This window comes from Heterodontus francisci, chromosome 9 (assembly GCF_036365525.1).
Source record: "Heterodontus francisci isolate sHetFra1 chromosome 9, sHetFra1.hap1, whole genome shotgun sequence".
Lineage (NCBI taxonomy): Eukaryota > Metazoa > Chordata > Chondrichthyes > Heterodontiformes > Heterodontidae > Heterodontus > Heterodontus francisci.
In genome coordinates, this window is record NC_090379.1 from 49,212,942 (window position 1) to 49,231,770 (window position 18,829).

General features: G+C 43.4%; 1 protein-coding gene across 6 annotated transcripts in view; it reads right to left on the minus strand.

Annotated features, from left to right (window-relative positions):
* Nucleotides 1–344: 344 nt before the first annotated feature.
* Nucleotides 345–18,829, minus strand: part of ppp1r13bb (protein phosphatase 1, regulatory subunit 13Bb) — a 120,569-nt gene continuing 102,084 nt past the window's right edge. For all 6 annotated transcript variants that reach the window (XM_068039016.1, XM_068039013.1, XM_068039018.1 and 3 more), the window contains 3 exons: nt 5,578–5,744; nt 3,688–3,887; nt 345–1,483 (listed from right to left, as the gene is read on the minus strand). In XM_068039016.1, the coding sequence (XP_067895117.1) occupies nt 1,442–1,483; nt 3,688–3,887; nt 5,578–5,744 (409 nt within the window). In that variant the 3' untranslated portion in view covers nt 345–1,441. The remainder of the gene's footprint in view (nt 1,484–3,687; nt 3,888–5,577; nt 5,745–18,829) is intronic.

Consider the following 18,829-nt stretch of genomic DNA (forward strand, 5'->3'; position numbering starts at 1 on the left):
ACGAACTGGAATTTTCCACAACTGACCGGATTAATCAGCTTGTCACCAATAACATTTTGCCTGCTATCTTCAGTAAGAATAATTATTGTAAGCCAAACAGTGCAGTTAAGCAAATATAGCTGCTTAATTATTTTAATAAGCCAGGTAGAACAATTCACAGACATTTATTTGACAGCTGGAATTTGGATATTTCCCCCATAGAGGAGAATGAGGAACAGAAGAACACAAATCTCAGCACCAAGCTCCTAAGCTTGTAATTAAGCACTGGTTTCTGGCCAGTTATAAATTAAAATGGCCTACAAACTCTGAACGTTCATTAGAAATAATGAATTTGCAAAATGCCATTGTTCATGCCATTGTATTTTATTGTGTACGTTTACATAACACTTTTGTTAAGCAGTGTATTATTACCAACTATGAAACAAATTACAGTTCAGTCACTTAGTCATACATAATATTCTTATACAACACAATATTTACATTCAATACTACAACTGTGCTCAGTTAACAGAACTTGTTAGGAAAATGTTAGATTTGAAACATGGTAAACAAGCCAAAGATTGTTTTGTTACATGTATAAACTCACCATTCGTTAGGATGTATGACTAGAATTATTTCAAAAAGAAAAAATGTAATTGGAAAAAATAAATGAAAGGTTCTTCAATATAGAAATATACTTGAATACTTATTTCAATGAAGTGCTGTAGTGTTCTGCACCAAAATGTGGTGAAAGTTATTGCATCATTTCCATAAAAGACACAGAAGTTAAATCGAATCAATATCCTCTGCTTGTTCTCACATCCATCACTCCATTAGCCACATACACTTCACTTACCTCTCAAATGACTCAGACAGCGCATCTCACCTTACTAAAACCATTGTTCATCTCACAATTGCAACATTATCACTTTACTTAAAATTCTTCTTTCACCTCCAAGCATACATTTCATAATCCTTTAACAGTTTTTTCACAAAACCAAAACGAACTTTGCTAATCCACCCACGTGGCCTTTCAATAAATTACAACTTCCTCTCAAACGAATAAAAGTTACATTAAAAGGTTTCCCTTACCACTATTACCAGCCAAGCATGCCACATACCAACAATACTGAAGTCATCTGGTTTTCAGATAACACCACTTCCTGTGTGTGCGCGCATGCTCGCAAGGGAGTATGCAGCTGTGAGAGTGCAGGCCTATCTGTGCGTGCAAGTGTGTATATGTTTGCGTGTGCACGTGTGAAGGTGTGCTTGCGTGCGCACATAAGTGCTCTTCGGATGTAGCAATGCGACTTTGTTCAGAGAAAAAGCACCGTAAAGTAAACTAATGCATATCCAAATCACAGCACATAAATATCTATTTCTTCATCTGGGAGAGGACACCTCCGTTGTGTAGTATATTGTGTCTGCTCCAGATTCTGATTAGAAGGGCTCAAAAATATTCCTAAGCCAGAGATCGCTGCCGGGGCTTGATTCTAGGATACAACTGAAACAAATCAAAAAAATTTTAAAATGGTTCATTATAATATATTATACTTTCTACACTACTGTACTTCCTTTTTCAGCTGCAGGTTAAGACATCCGAGCTGTGGACATCACTATAGTCAGTACTAATACTGTTCTGGATTTGATAACTTACATTTATATAGCACCCTCAATATAGGAAAATGTCTGAAGGTACTTCACAGGAACATAAGACAATAAAAATTGACTCAGAGCCAAAGGAGTAGATATTAAGTGATTAAAAGCTTGGTCAAAGAGGTAAATTTCAAGGAGGGTTTTAAGAGGAGGTGCAAAGACAGGAGGTTTAAAGAAATAATTCCATAACTTAGAGCCTAGGCAGCTGAAGGTATGGCCAGGCATGTTGAGGGATGCATAAACCCAGAGCTGAAGGAACGGAGAGTCCTTGGAGGGTTGTAGGGCTGGACAGAGATAGGGAAGGGTGAGGCCATGCAGGGATCTGAACAATAAGTTGGAAATTTTAAAAATTGTTTGGCCTTCATTTTGAGGCATAATTTGTTATATTAGTAAATTAGCTATTCCCTATCTAAACCAATCTTGTCACTACTACTAGCAAATAAAGTGGTTAAAATATATTCAAGCACATTAATGAACTTTCTCCATTTCATATTATTCTGACAGTAATTAAACTGTCTATATAAATGCTCTTGAAATAAATTAGGTTAAAATTCTTACACAGTTTAAGACCTATAGAATACATTTCCCCCCTCCCCCCATGTGAATTCTTTTTTTCTTTTGATCAAATTTGGATCTCCTTGGTTCAGCTACCCACTGGATACCTCGATCAATCATCAGGGTGCTCTGTACTTGCTGCTTTAACATAACACGCTAAAATAAAAGCAAAATACTGCAGAAACTGGAAATCTGAAATAAAAACAGTAGGTGCTGAAAATACTCAGCAGGTCAGGCAGCATCTGTGGAGAGAGAAGCAGAGTTAATGTTTCAGGTCTGTGACCTTCCATCAGATCTTATGAAATGTCACCGACCTGAAACATTACCTCTGCTTCTCTCTCCACAGATGCTACCTGGCCTGCTGAGTATTTCTAGCACTTTGTTTTTATGACGTTAATATAGCTCCCAACTTTAAAGAATAAATTGATTATATCGACTAGCCATTAAATTTTCTTGCATTCTCACGATTTTTGCTCTCAGTACTAAGCTGTCGCTGTTTAACCAAATTCAGTATTTGCCCAAAGGAGTATCAATGGTTTTGTTTGTTTACTTATACAGTAATCACAACTTCAACTGATCCATAATCCTAATTACAAAAGGGAGAGAAATAATTACAACGTCTCTTAGTTTTGCTTATTTCATTCCGCAGTTAGAAGTAGACAGCTATAGAAAATTCCCTGCAGCATCTTACAGCTTAGCAATAATATCAGAAATGATGACTATGGAGCTAAACTTCATGCTGCCATTTTTGCATTTTACACTTGATATCTGTCTTTGGACTGCCTCTAATCAGGAGTTTGGAAAAACAAATGGATGATGAGAATCACTACAGTTGTATAGATGATATCTTCCTTTGTAACATTTAGGATATGTGGTAATTCATCAGAGCTGTTCTATAAATACACTACGCACTGTAAAAACTAAAGATCCAAGTGGATCAGCAGGACATAGAAACCAATAACTTGGCTTTAAAAATTCAATGGTGCATCAGTTGTTAATGGTTAAAAATTTATTTTTTTCTTCAATTATGTGGCTTGTTCTTTACACCAACTTCTGTTTTTCTGGGATTTCTTGAATGAAACTGACCTTTTACAGTCTTCTAGGCGCTTTAGCTACTAATTAGATCAGCTGGCAGAGTTGGATTAAGAATTCTTGGAACCCTGGGCACCAAGATCATTCAGGCCCCTCCCCTCAACATAATGCATCACCCCCAATCCACTAAAATGCAAATGTGTAGTAAAATACAAGATATAGGCCTGTGGAATAGTTACACATTGTATGAAGTAATTAATAATAAAGTAATAAATCATACTATGGTATACAATTCTTAAACGAGACATACTTGCATGCGGCCCTGACAGAAGTTCCATATTTGGCTGGGTCCTCCAGCTTAATCTGCCCCACCAGCTGGTATTACCGTCAATTATTTTTGTTTCACTTGCACTATGACATCGCATTGAAAAATTATAAAGCTGCAGAAATTTGGGTTATATTTACCCCGAGCAGATTACGAGGAACATAGCCTTCCTTGTCATTCAAACGAGCCCACCACCAGTCTGTTTCATTGTCATCTTTACGCCTCATGACCGTCAGTGGGTCTCCTTCATGGAATGATAATTCATCACTGTTCTTGGCCTCATAGTCCCACAAAGCATAAACCATGCCTTTGTTCATGACACCCATTTTTTCTTGCACTCCTATTGTGGGTTGAAAGTAATTCTCAATTACCTCAGAAATGGACAAACATGTTTCCAGTCATTGTACAAAATATCTGCAAAATAGCTATGCTAAGATCAAACAAGGTTTCTTTTGCCTTCATCCAAAATTTGGATTTAAACGTAAGCTTTTAAAAGCTCACTGCAAAATTTCATGACAATTTATAACAGTACCTATAAATGCTAATTTGTGCATACAGACTTATAAAAATACATCAAGTATCCTCACAGGTAACTCATTATCATGCATTTTTTTTATTATTCATTTCTAGGATGTGGACATCGCAGGCTAGGCCAGCATTTATTGCTCATCCCTAATTGCCCTTGAGAAGGTGATGGTGAGCTGCCTTCTTGAACGGCTGCAGTCCACGTGAGGTAGTTACACCCACAGTGCTGTGAGGAAGGGATTCCAGGATTCTGACCCAGTGACAGTGAAGGAATGGCGATATAGTTCCAAGTCAGGATGGTGTCTGGCTTGGAGGGGAACTTGCAGGTGGGAATATTCCCATGCATCTGCTGCCCTTGTCCTTCTAGGCAGCAGAGGTCGCGAGTTTGGAAGGTGCTGTCTAAGAAGCCTTGGTGTGTTGTTGCAGTGCATCTTATAGGTGGTACACACTGCTGCCACTGTGCGCCGGTGGTGGAGTGCCAAGCAAGCAGCTGTTTTGTCCTGGATGGTGTCGAGCTTCTTGAGTGTTGTTGGAGCTGCACCCATCCAGGCAAGTGGAGCGTATTCCATCACACTCCTGACTTGTGCCTTGCAGATAGTGGACAGGCTTTGGGGAGACGGGAAGTAAGTTACTCGCTGCAGGATTCCTAGCTTCTGACCTGCTCTTGTAGTCGCGGTGTTTATTTGGCGACGACAGCTCAGTTTCTGGTCAATGGTAACCCCCAGGTTGTTGATAGTGGGGGAATTTTGTGATCGTAATGCCATTGAATCTACAGTTAAGAGAACAGGACAGGCTATTCTAGAACTGGAATTAGATGGAGCCAGAAATTGTTTTATTGTTAAAATCCCTTCCTCCCTTCTCAAAACAGGAATGTTTTGCTGCCAATTAGTAATCCATTAAGTGGTCTTAGAAAATTAAATTTGCTCACTGTAGATACATTCAAGTGGCAAACAGCCTCCAGTCTCAAGCCTGACCTTCCGCCTGAGGCATCAAGCTAAACTGTTAGAACAGTAGTCAAAAATGACCATTACCATACAATTAAGTCTTTGTTTCTATGGATGCTGTAGAGATGGCATTGATTTGCTCATTTACAATTATGTATTACATAAACCATTGAAAAGTAAAAGGAACAATGGGAAGGATGTCATGAGCGCATTAGTTCACTGAACATATAATCTGACACTGGTATATATCCCCAAATAACAAGTTCCTGAACACAGCAAGTTCAAGAGAGAAGCACCAAGCAGAAATTGAACACCATCATGGAAGTGAGATCAGTGAATCAATTTAGGTATTTGGTTAAGAGTTGCAGTGGCTCAGTGCATAGCTAGTAGACATGGAACATTTGACATATGATCGAGAAACTTGATAAACTGACTAACAATGAACACATTGCAATATTAAGTACTGCTTAGTTTATTTTGCCAAATTTTAAAATAGAGGTTGAGCATGTGCACAAAAAGGTGACTTTTTGTAAAAGAATTGCAAAGTTCACAAATACTTGCCATAAAGGAACTGTGAGCACTGAACAAAGCCTTCTTCCATCTCCTCACATTTATCTGCTGCTGTTTCAACATCACTGATAGTAGTGGCAAAAATAGCAGCACCAGATTCCACAAGCAGTTTGCAGAGTTGGACACTGTTGCAAGAAGCAGCACAGTGCAGTGGTGTCCTGAGAAGCGAGCAATACAATTTGAGACCATTTCCAGACTAAAATCACTCAGATATGCCAAGTTAAGTTAATTAAGCATGCAGCCTTAGAATTATGTAAATCATATTTCCACATGTAGAACAATTATTTAATTACAGGGGCAGCTTTGCTAATTATCCTTAAAGTTACAGCTAAAGATTGCTCAAAATACCCTGTAGTTATTTATTTATTTTTTTTATTTATTTAGAGATACAGCACTGAAACAGGGCCTTCGGCCCACCGAGTCTGTGCCGACCAACAACCACCCATTTATACTTCTTCTTCTTTGGCCTCCTTGTCTCGAGAGACAATGGGTAAGTGCCTGGAGGTGGTCAGTGGTTTGTGGAGCAGCACTTGGAGTGGCTATAAAGGCCAATTCTAGAGTGACAGACTCTTCCACAGGTGCTGCAGAAAAATTTGTTTGTCGGGGCTGTTGCACAGTTGGCTCTCCCCTTGCGCTTCTGTCTTTTTTCCTGCCAACTGCTAAGTCTCTTCGACTCGCCACACTTTAGCCCCGCCTTTATGGCTGCCTGCCAGCTCTGGCGATCGCTGGCAACTGACTCCCATGACTTGTGATCAATGTCACAGGACTTCATGACGTTTGCAGACGTCTTTAAAGCGGAGACATGGACGGCCAGTGGGTCTGATACCAGTGGCGAGCTTGCTGTACAATGTGTCTTTGGGGATCCTGCCATCTTCCATGCGGCTCACATGGCCAAGCCTATACTAACCCTACAGTAATCCCATATTCCCTACCACCTACCTACACTAGGGGCAATTTACAATGGCCAATTTACCTCTCACCTGCAAGTCTTGGGTGTGGGAGGAAACCGGAGCACCCGGCGAAAACCCACACGGTCACAGGGAGAACTTGCAAACTCCGCACAGGCAGTACCCAGAATTGAACCCGGGTCCCTAGAGCTGTGAGGCTGCGGTGCTAACCACTGCGCCACCCTGTGTTTTGTGTGGGATGAGTTTGACTCATAAATCACTTCATAAGCAAACATATACAGATCATAAGATATGAAGGGGAACATCACTCTGTGGGAGGAATGGAGGTGGGGGGGCGGGGGGAAGGGAAAGAAAAGTTTGGTGCAGGGAGGTCATGGGAAGAAAAGCAAATACAAACCATTCTCCCCGGGAAAGGCCAGCATGTGAATCTCTGTACATTTTACTCTTGACATCTGGTGCATCCCCTGTACTTAATTTATTTGAGGCTTGATGCTGGTCAGGTTTGAGATCCAGCCTTCGCCTTTGAATTAAATGTGTGTGCAAGGACTGTCATGAGAAGCAAACATGCAAATTCCTCATCTTAATAATCAGCTGGCCAGGGAAAGGCAATGGTACACAGGTCATTTTTGGAATTTTCCCAATTGAGAATACCTGCAAGCAGCAATGCCAGATTTCCTTCCCATGTAACAGAAGATAACCTTTTAGAAAATCAATAACTAAAGAGATATTCTTCTTCTTTGGCCTTCTCATCTCGAGAGACAATGGATGAGTGCTTGGAGGTGGTCAGTGGTTTGTGAAGCAGTGCCTGGAGTGGCTATAAAGGCCAATTCTGGAGTGACAGGCTCTTCCACAGGTGCTGCACAGAAATTTGTTTGTCGGGGCTGTTACACAGTTGGCTCTCCCCTTGCGCCTCTATCTTTTTTCCTGCCAACTACTAAGTCTCTTTGACTCGCCACACTTTAGCCCCGTCTTTATGGCTGCCCGCCAGCTCTGGCGAACGCTGGCAACTGACTCCCACGACTTGTGATCAATGTCACAGGATTTCATGTCGCGTTTGCAGACGTCTTTAAAGCGGCGACATGGACGGCCGATGGGTCTGATACCAGTGGCGAGCTCGCTGTACAATGTGTCTTTGGGGATCCTGCCATCTTCCATGCGGCTCACATGGCCAAGCCATCTCAAGCGCCGCTGACTCAGTAGTGTGTATAAGCTGGGGATGTTGGCCGCCTCGAGGACTTCTGTGTTGGAGATACGGTCCTGCCACCTGATGCCAAGTATTCTCCGAAGGCAGCGCAGATGGAATAAATTGAGACGTCACTCTTGGCTGACATATGTTGTCCAGGCCTCGCTGCCATAGAGCAAGGTACTGAGGACACAGGCCTGATACACTCGGACTTTTGTGTTCCGTGTCAGTGCGCCATTTTCCCACACTCTCTTGGCCAGTCTGGACATAGCAGTGGAAGCCTTTCCCATGCGCTTGTTGATTTCTGCATCTAGCGACAGGTTACTGGTGATAGTTGAGCCTAGGTAGGTGAACTCTTGAACCACTTCCAGAGCGTGGTCGCCAATATTGATGGATGGAGCATTTCTGACGTCCTGCCCCATGATGTTCGTTTTCTTAAGGCTGATGGTTAGGCCAAATTCATTGCAGGCAGCCGCAAACCTGTCGATGAGACTCTGCAGGCACTTGTCAGTGTGAGATGTCAAAGCAGCATTGTCAGCAAAGAGGAGTTCCCTGATGAGGACTTTCCGTACTTTGGACTTCGCTTTTATACTTGTCATTATTAACACCTTGCATTTCTTCTTTGCCTCTGGCACATCAATATCTCTGATGTGTCAATGTCCAGAGCTAAATGCAGTATTCAATGTACAGTCCGACTATAGTACTGTACAGTTTGTTCACTACTTCCTCTAAATTACATTGTATAGTTTTGTTGATTGCTGCTCCACACTGTTCCTCATCTTTCATAGATGGAAGGATGCCACTCCACACAGTTTGGACATGTTTAATATCAAGTCTAAGATTCCCAAATCACTTTCAGCTATTTTAACAAAGTAAGCTTTATAAAACTTTGGTTAGGCCCTGACTAGAATATTGCATCCAGTTCTGGTCACCACACTTTACAAAGGATGTGAGAGGGTGCAGAGGAGATTTGTCTGAATGGAGATTGAGGGGAGATTTGATGGAGGTGTACAAGATTATGACAGGCTTAGATAAGTTAGACAAGGAAAACTGTTCCCATTAACTGATGGTACAAGGACACAGATTGAAGGTTTTGGGCAAGAGGTGCAGGGGAATGTGAAGAAGAACTTTTTATTTTACACTGAGTGGTAATGAGCTGGAACACTCTGCCCACGAGGGTGGTGGAAGTGGCGATAATCAATGATTTTAAAAGGAAATCAGATGGGCACTTGAAGGAAATAAACTTGCAGGGCTACGGGGATCGAGTGGGGGGAGTGGGATTGACTGGATTGCTCTGCGGAGAGCTGGCATGGTCTCCTTCTATGCTGTAAATTACTCTAGGACAGATGGCACCTCCTTTTCTTTCCTCTATACCGGTTTGCATTAAGTTGCATCTGCCGTTATTCTGTCTACATACATAATTTATCAAACTCAGTTTGTAAGGAAAATCTTATTTCTGTATTCACTTGCCGAAAACAGTTCAGGAAGGGCAGAGGCGGCTGCAATTTTACACAAGAACCCAAGAAATAGGAGCAGCAGACCATGTGGCCCATCGAGCCTGCTCTACCATTCAATACGATCATGGCTGATCTTGGGCTTCGATTCCACTTTCCTGCCAGCTCCCCATATCCCTTGATTCCCTGCGAGACCAAAAATCTGTCTATCCCAGCCTTAAATGTATTCAATGATGGAACATTCACAACTCTCCGGGGTAGAGAATTCCAAAGATTCACAGCCCTTTGAGTGAAGTAATTTCTCCTCTCAGTCCTAAATGATTGACCGCTTATGTCCCCATGTTCTAGATTCCCTGACTAGTGGAACAATCTCTCAGTTTCTACCCTGTCAAGCCCTTTCAGAATCTTGTATGTCTCAATTAGATTACCTCTCATTCTTCTAAACTCCAGAGAATACAGGCCCAACTTACTCAGCCTCTCATCATAGGACAAACCCCTCATCCCAGGGACCAATTTAGTAAATCTTCACTGCACTGCCTCCAGTGGAAGTATGTCCTTTCTTAAATGTGGAGACCAAAACTGCACACAGTATTCCAGGTGCGGTCTCACCAAAGCCCTGTACAATTCTAATGAGACTTCTTGATTCTTCTACTCCAATCCCTTTGCAATAAAGGCCAACATGCCATTTGCCCTAATAGCCTGCTGCACCTGCATGTTAACTTTGTGCATTCCTTATAAGAGTTCCCCCAAGTCTCTCTGAACATCAACACTTACCTGTTTCACACCTTTTAAAAAAAATTCTGCTTTTCTGTTTTTACGACCAAAGTTAACAACTTCACGCCTCCCTACATTATACTCCATTTGCCATCTTGTTGCCCACTCACAACCTGTCTATATCTCTTTGCAGCCTCTCTACATCCTCCCTGCAGCTTACCTTTCCATCAAGCTTTGTATCACAGCAAACTTAGATACATTATTCTCTGTCTTTTCATCCAAGTCATTAATAGAGTGTAAATAGCTGAGGCCCCAGCACTGATCCTTGCAGCATCCCACTATTCACTCCCTGCCAACTTGAAAATGCCCCATTTATGCCCACTCTCTGCTTCCTGTCAGTTAACCAATCCTCTATCTATGCTAATATATTACCCCCAACACCATGAATCCTTATCTTGCCTATTAATCTTTTATGTGGCACCTTATCGAATGCCTTTTGAAAATCCAAGTATACTACTTGAGGGTCTAAAATCTGACAAGTACTGGTTCCCCATTAGCTACCCTACTAGTCACATCCTCAAAAAACTTGAATAAATTTGTCAAACAGGATCTCCCTTTTGTAAAACCATGCTGACTTGTTCGAATCATGCTATGCTTTTCCAAGTGCAAGGTTAAGACTTCTTTAATAATAGTTTTCCAGCATCTTCCCAACAATGACAGATATTCGGTTAACTGGCCTGTAGTTCCCTGTTTTCTCTCGACCTCCTTTCTTGAAAAGCACCGTAAATTTGCCAACTTCCAATCTGACGGGACCATTCCTGAATCTAAGGAATTCTAGAAAATCACGGCCAGCACATACACAATCTCTGCAGCTGTCTCTTTTAGAACTCTCGGATGTAGGCCATCTGGTCCCGGGGACTTGTCAGATTTTAGTCCCTCAAGTTCCTCCAATACTTTTTCTCGATGTCTCTGAACGGACAGGGGGCATTCTGAAGGGGGAGGGTGAACAGCCAGAGATTGTGGTACACATGGGTACCAATAACATAGGCAGGAAGAGTGATGATGTCCTGCAGGGGAAGTTTAGGGAGTTAGGTAGTAAGTTAAAAAACAGGACCTCTAGGGTTGTAATCTCTGGATTACTCCCTGTGCCACGTGCCAGTGAGGCTAGAAATAGGAAGATAGTGCAGCTAAACACGTGGCTGAGCAGCTGGTGTAGAAGGGAGGGTTTCAGATATCTGGACCATTGGGCTCTCTTCAGGTACACATGGGACCTGTACAAGAAGGACAGGTTGCATCTAAACTGGAAGGTCACTAATATCCTGGCTGCAAGGTTTGCTAGCGTCACTCAGGAGGGTTTAAACTAGTGTGGCAGGGGAGTGGGAACCAGAGCAGTAGGACAGCTAGTGAAATGAATGAGGAGGACATAGTAAATAAGGCCAGTAGGACTAAGAGGAAGAGCAGGCAGGGAGATGTTGCTGATCACAGCGGGACTGGTGGTCTGAAGAGTATTTGTTTCAATGCGAGAAGTATAACAGGTAAGGCAGATGAACTTAGAGCTTGGATTAGTACTTGGAAATATGATGTTGTTGCTATTACGGAGACTTGGTTGAGGGAAGGGCAGGATTGGCAGCTAAATGTTCCAGGCTTTAGAAGCTTCAGGCGGGGTAGAGGGGGATGTAAAAGGGGTGGGGGAGTTGCATTACTGGTTAAGGAGAATATCACAGCTGTACTGCGGGAGGACACCTCAGAGAGGTCATGCAGTGAGGCAATATGGGTGGAGCTCAGGATTAGGAAGGGTGCAGTCACGATGTTGGGGGTTTACTATAGGCCTCCCAACACCCAGCAGGAGGTAGAGGAGCAGATATGTAGACAGATTTTGGAAAGATGTAAAGGTAACAGGGTTGTGGTGGTGGGTGATTTTAACTTCCCCAATATTGACTGGGACTCACTTAGTGCTAGGGGCTTGGATGGGGCAGAATTTGTGAGGAGCATCCAGGAGGGCTTCTTGAAACAGTATGTAGATGGTCCAACTAGGGATGGGGCCATTCTGGACCTGGTATTGGGGAATGAGCCTGGCCAGGTGGTCGAAGTTTCAGTAGGGGAGCATTTCGGGAGCAATGACCATAATTCCATAAGTTTTAAGGTACTTGTGGATAAGGATAAGAGTAGTCCTCGGGTGAAGGTGCTAAATTGGGGGAAGGCTAATTATAACAATATTAGGCAGGAACTGAAGAATTTAGATTGGGGGTGGCTGTTTGAGGGTAAATCAACATCTGACATGTGGGAGTCTTTCAAACATCAGCTGTTTAGAATCCAGGACCAGCATGTTCCTGTGAGGAAGAAAGACAAGTTTGGCAAGTTTTGGGAAGTTTGGATAACACGGGATATTGTGAGCCGAGTCAAAAAGAAAAAGGAAGCATTTGCAAGGGCTGGAAGGCGAGGAACAGATGAAGCACTTGAGGAATATAAAGACAGTAGGAAAGAACTTAAGCAAGGAGTTAGGAGGGCTAAAAGGGGTCATGAAAAGTCATTGGCAAACAGGATTAAGGAAAATCCCAAGGCTTTTTATACATATATAAAGAGCGAGGGTAACCAGGGAAAGGGTTGGCCCACTCAAGGACAGAGATGGGAATGCGTGTGTGGAGCCAGAGGAAATGGAGGAGGTGCTTAATGAGTACTTTGCATCAGTATTCACCAAAGAGAAAGACTTGGTGGGTGATGAGCCTAGGGAAGGGAGTGCAGATAGTCTCAGTCATCTCATTATCAAAAAGGAGGTGGTGTTGGGTGTCTTGCAAAGCATTAAGGTAGTTAAGTCCCCAGGGCCTGATGGGATCTACCCTAGAATACTGAGGGAGGCAAGGGAAGAAATTGCTGGGGCCTTGACAGAAATCTTTGCATCCTCATTGGCTACAGGTGAGGTCCCAGAGGACTGGAGAATAGCCAATGTTGTGCCTTTGTTTAAGAAGGGTGGCAAGGATAATCCAGGAAATTATAGGCCGGTGAGCCTTACATCAGTGGTAGGGAAACTATTAGAGAGGATTCTTCGGGACAGGATTTACTCCCATTTGGAAACAAACGAACTTATTAGCGAGAAACAGCATGGTTTTGTGAAGGGGAGGTCGTGTCTTACTAAGTTCTCCCTGTGCCTGCGTGGGTTTTCTCCGGGTGCTCCGGTTTCCTCCCACCGCCAAAAGACTTGCAGGTTGATAGGTGAATTGGCCATTATAAAAAATTGCCACTAGTATAGGTAGGTGGTAGGGGAGTATCGGGACAGGTGAGGATGTGGTAGGAATATGGGATTAGTGCAGGATTAGTATAAATGGGTGGTTAATGGTCGGCACAGACTCGGTGGGCCGAAGGGCCTGTTTCAGTGCTGTATCTCTAAAAAAAAAAATTTGATTGAGTTTTTTGAGGAAGTGACGAAGATGATTGATGAAGGAAGGGCAGTGGATGTTATCTATATGGACTTTAGTAAAGCCTTTGACAAGGTCCCGCATGGCAGACTGGTACAAAAGGTGAAGTCACACGGGATCAGAGGTGAGCTGGCAAGATGGATACAGAACTGGCTCGGTCATAGAAGACAGAGGGTATCAGCGGATGGGTGTTTTTCTGAATGGAGGGATGTGACTAGTGGTGTTCCGCAGGGATCAGTGCTGGGACCTTTGCTGTTTGCAGTATAATTAAATGATTTGGAGGAAAATGTAGCTGGTCTGATTAGTAAGTTTGCGGTCGACACAAAGATTGGTGGAATTGCGGATAATGATGAGGATTGTCAGAGGATACAGCAGGATATCGATCGGTTGGAGACTTGGGCGGAGAAATGGCAGATGGAGTTTAATCCGGACAAATGTGAGGTAATGCATTTTGGAAGGTCTAATGTAGGTGGGAGGTATACAGTAAATGGCAGAACCCTTAGGAGTATTGACAGGCAGAGAGATCTGGGTGTACAGGTCCACAGGTCACTGAAAGTGGCAATGCAGGTGGATAAGTTAGTCAAGAAGGCATACGGCATGCTTGCCCATCGGTCGGGGCATAGAGTATAAAAATTGGCAAGTCATGTTGCAGCTGTACAGAACTTTAATTAGGCCACACTTACAATATTGCGTGCAATTCTGGTCGCCACACTACCAGAAGGACCTGGGGGCTTTGGAGAGGGTACAGAGGTGGTTTACCAGGATGTTGCCTGGTCTGGAGGGCATTAGGTATGAGGAGAGCTTGGAAAAACACGGATTGTTTTCACTGGAACGACGGAGGTGGAGGGGTAACATGATAGAGGTTTACAAAGTTATGAGCGGCATGGACAGAGCGGATAGTCAGAAGCTTTTTCCCAGGGTGGAAGAGTCAGTTACTAGGGGACATTGGTTTAAGGTGAGAGGGGCAAAGTTTAGAGGGGTTGTGCGAGACAAGTTCTTTACACAGAGGGTGGTGAGTGCCTGGAACTTGCTGCCAGGGGAGGTGGTGGAAGCAGATACGATAGCGACGTTTAAGAGGCATCTTGACAAATATATGAATAGGAAGGGAATAGAGGGATACGGTCCCCGGAAGTGCAGAAGGTGTTCGTTTAGGCAGGCATCAAGATCGGCGCAGGCTTGGAGGGCCGAATGGCCTGTTCCTGTGCTGTACTGTTCTTTGTTCGACTGATATCAATATCCTTAATGTCCTCACTCTTTTTATCCCCTAGGTTACTGCCTATTTCTGGCATGGGACTTGTGTCTTCTACTGTGAAGACAGACACAAAATATTTGTTCAATGTCTCTGCCTTTCCTCATTCGCCATGATGATTTCTTCTGTCTCTGCCTCTAAGGGATCAACGTCTACTTTAGCTACTCTCTTCGTTTTTATGTACTTATAAAAGCTCTTACAATCTGTTTTTATATTCCTTTTGCTTTTGGGCCTCCTTATCTCGAGAGACAATGGATACGCGCCTGGAGGTGGTCAGTGGTTTGTGAAGCAGCGCCTGGAGTGGCTATAAAGGCCAATTCTGGAGTGACAGGCTCTTCCACAGGTGCTGCAGAGAAATTTGTTTGTTGGGGCTGTTGCACAGTAGGCTCTCCCCTTGCGCCTCTGTCTTTTTTCCTGCCAACTACTAAGTCTCTTCGACTCGCCACAATTTAGCCCTGTCTTTATGGCTGCCCGCCAGCTCTGGCGAATGCTGGCAACTGACTCCCACGACTTGTGATCAATGTCACACGATTTCATGTCGCGTTTGCAGACGTCTTTATAACGGAGACATGGACGGCCGGTGGGTCTGATACCAGTGGCGAGCTCGCTGTACAATGTGTCTTTGGGGATCCTGCCATCTTCCATGCGGCTCACATGGCCAAGCCATCTCAAGCGCCGCTGACTCAGTAGTGTGTATAAGCTGGGGGTGTTGGCCGCTTCAAGGACTTCTGTGTTGGAGATATAGTCCTGCCACCTGATGCCAAGTATTCTCCGAAGGCAGCGAAGATGGAATGGAATTTTTATATTGCTGGCTAGTTTACTCTTATTCTATTTTTTCCCTCATCAACTTTTTGGTGGCCCTTTGCTGGTTTCTGAAACACTCCCAATTGTTAGCTTGCTACTATTTTTTACAACATTGTCAGCCTCCTCTTTTAGTTGAATACTCTTCTTCACTTCCTGAGTGAGCCATGGATGGGTCTTTCTGGACGAGTTTTTGAACAGAATGTACTTTTGTTGAACCTTTTGAATTCCCACTGTTCATTTACCGCCATACCTTCCAGTCCATTTACCCAATTAACATAACCCAATTTTCCTCTCATACCTTAGTAATTGGCTTTAAGTTTAAAATTCTTGTTTACGATTGAAATGTGCCAACTTTCAAACTTAACATGAAACTCAATGGTATAATGATCACTATTTCCCAGTGGAACTTTTACTTGTTAACCCTGCTTCATTACACAATATGAGATCTAAGATAGCTTTATCTCTAGTCGGTTCTACAACATATGGCTCCAAGAAACTGTCACAGTGGCACAGTGGTTAGCACCACAACCTCACAGCTCCAGTGACCCGGGTTCGATTCTGGGTACTGCCTGTGCGGAGTTTACAAGGTCTCCCTGTGACCGCGTAGGTTTTCGCTGGGTGCTCCGGTTTCCTCCCACAGCCAAAGACTTGCAGGTTGATAGGTAAATTGGCTATTATAAATTGCCCCGAGTATAGGTAGGTGGTAGGGGAATTGAGGGAAGGTGGGGATGTGGTAGGAATATGTGATTAATGTAGGATTAGTATAAATGGGTGGTTGATGGTCGGCACAGACTCGGTGGGCCGAAGGGCCTGTTTCAGTGCTGTATCTCTAAATAAACAAAAAGCATTCTAAAAATTCATCTTCCAGACCACTATGGTCTATATGCAGATTAAAGTCCCCCAGAATTAATAAATTACCTTCTTCACATGCTCCAATAATTTCCAGTTTAATGTTCCGCCCAATAATATAACTACTGTGAACTATTCCCACCAGTGTTTGCTGACTCCTGCTACTCCTAATTTCCACCCAAACTGATTCTATTTCATGATCTTCTGAGGCCAGATCCTCTCTTATTAATGTCTTTACGCCATCATTTACTATCAGGGCTACCCCTCCGCCTTTGCCAGTCTGTCTGTCTGTAATATTATGTACCCTGGAATATTTATTTCCTAACCTTGATCTCCTTGTAACTATGTCTCAGTAATGGCAATTCGATCTAGATCATTTACCTCTATTTGTGCCACTATTTCATCTCCCTTATTACAGATGCTTACCACACTGCTTGCTTCCCCAAGATGTCGACAATCATGATGGATTCATTTATTTACCAACAATCCTACATTTTACTCAATGGAAATGTACTTAATGGAAGGAGGAAATATTTTATGTTGTTGCATTTAATAATAAAAAAAGGATATTAAAATTTACTACAGACAAGAAAATAGACCCACAACTGTCCTCTGTTGGCACAATATGTACCGAGAACTATACATTATGAGATAGAACCATGCTACTTCAAGTTGCACAACCAGCCATCTCATCATCTTGCCCTATTTGTAACCAATTAGTTTCACAGAAATCTGCTAGAGGACTTGGGCTGGAGTTACTCTTACAATAAAACTGAAGATTTCAATGAGACAAAACAAAACAGTGCCTCTAATGTGGAATGAGGGGGGAAAATACAAATGGTGAGGTAAAATTAGAGGAATAGGAGGTAACCAAAAGTTTGAAAAGAACAAAGAACAAAGATAATTACAGCACAGGAACAGGCCCTTCGGCCCTCCAAGCCTGCGCCGATCCAGATCCTCTCTCTAAACATGTCGCCTATTTTCTAAGCTTCTGTATCTCTTTTCTTCCTGCCCATTCATGTAGCTGTCTAGATACATCTTAAAAGATGCCATCGTGCCCGCATCTACCACCTCTGCTGGCAATGCGTTCCAGGTGCCCACCACCCTCTGCGTAAAGAACTTTCCACGCATATCCCCCCTAAACTTTTCCCCTTTCACTTTGAACTCATGTCCTCTAGTAATTGAAACCCCCACTCTGGGAAAAAGCTTCTTGCTATCCACCCTGTCTATACCTCTCATGATTTTGTACACCTCAATCAGGTCCCCCCTCAACCTCCGTCTTTCTAATGAAAATAATCCTAATCTACTCAACCTCTCTTCATAGCTAGCGCCCTCCATACCAGGCAACATCCTGGTGAACCTCCTCTGCACCCTTTCCAAAGCATCCACATCCTTTTGATAATGTGGCGACCAGAACTGTACGCAGTATTCCAAATGTGGCCGAACCAAAGTCCTATACAACTGTAACATGACCTGCCAACTCTTGTACTCAATGCCCCGTCCGATGAAGGAAAGCATGCCGTATGCCTTCTTGACCACTCTATTTACCTGCGTTGCCACCTTCAGGGAACAGTGGACCTGAACACCCAAATCTCTCTGGACATCAATTTTCCCCAGGACTTTTCCATTTACTGTATAGTTCACTCTTGAATTGGATCTTCCAAAATGCATCACCTCGCATTTGCCCTGATTGAACTCCATCTGCCATTTCTCTGCCCAACTCTCCAATCTATCTATATTCTGCTGTATTCTCTGACAGTCCCCTTCACTATCTGCTACTCCACCAATCTTAGTGTCGTCTGCAAATTTGCTAATCAGTCCACCTATACTTTCCTCCAAATCATTAATGTATATCACAAACAACAGTGGTCCCAGCACGGATCCCTGTTGAACACCACTGGTCACACGTCTCCATTTTGAGAAACTCCCTTCGACTGCTACTCTCTGTCTCCTGTTGCCCAGCCAGTTCTTTATCCATCTAGCTAGTACACCTTGGACCCCAAGCGCCTTCACTTTCTCCATCAGCCTGCCATGGGGAACCTTATCAAACGCCTTACTGAAGTCCATGTATATGACATCGACAGCCCTTCCGTCATCAATCAACTTTGTCACTTCCTCAAAGAATTCTATTAAGTTGGTTAGACATGACCTTCCCTGCACAAAACCATGTTGCCTATCACTGATGAGCCCATTTTCTTCCAAATGGGAATAGATCCTATCCCTCAGTATCTTCTCCAGCAGCTTCCCTACCACTGACGTCAGACTCACCGGTCTATAATTTCCTGGATTATCCCTGCTACCCTTCTTAAACAAGGGGACAACATTAGCAATTCTCCAGTCCTCCGGGACCTCACCCGTGTTTAAGGATGCTGCAAAGATATCTGTTAAGGCCCCAGCTATTTCCTCTCTCGCTTCCCTCAGTAACCTGGGATAGATCCCATCCGGACCTGGGGACTTGTCCACCTTAATGCCCTTTAGAATACCCAACACTTCCTCCCTCCTTATGCCGACTTGACCTAGAGTAATCAAACATCTGTTCCTAACCTCAACATCCGTCATGTCCCTCTCCTCGGTGAATACCGATGCAAAGTACTCGTTTAGAATCTCACCCATTTTCTCTGAGTCCAAGCATAACATTCCTCCTTTGTCCTTTAGTGGGCCAATCCTTT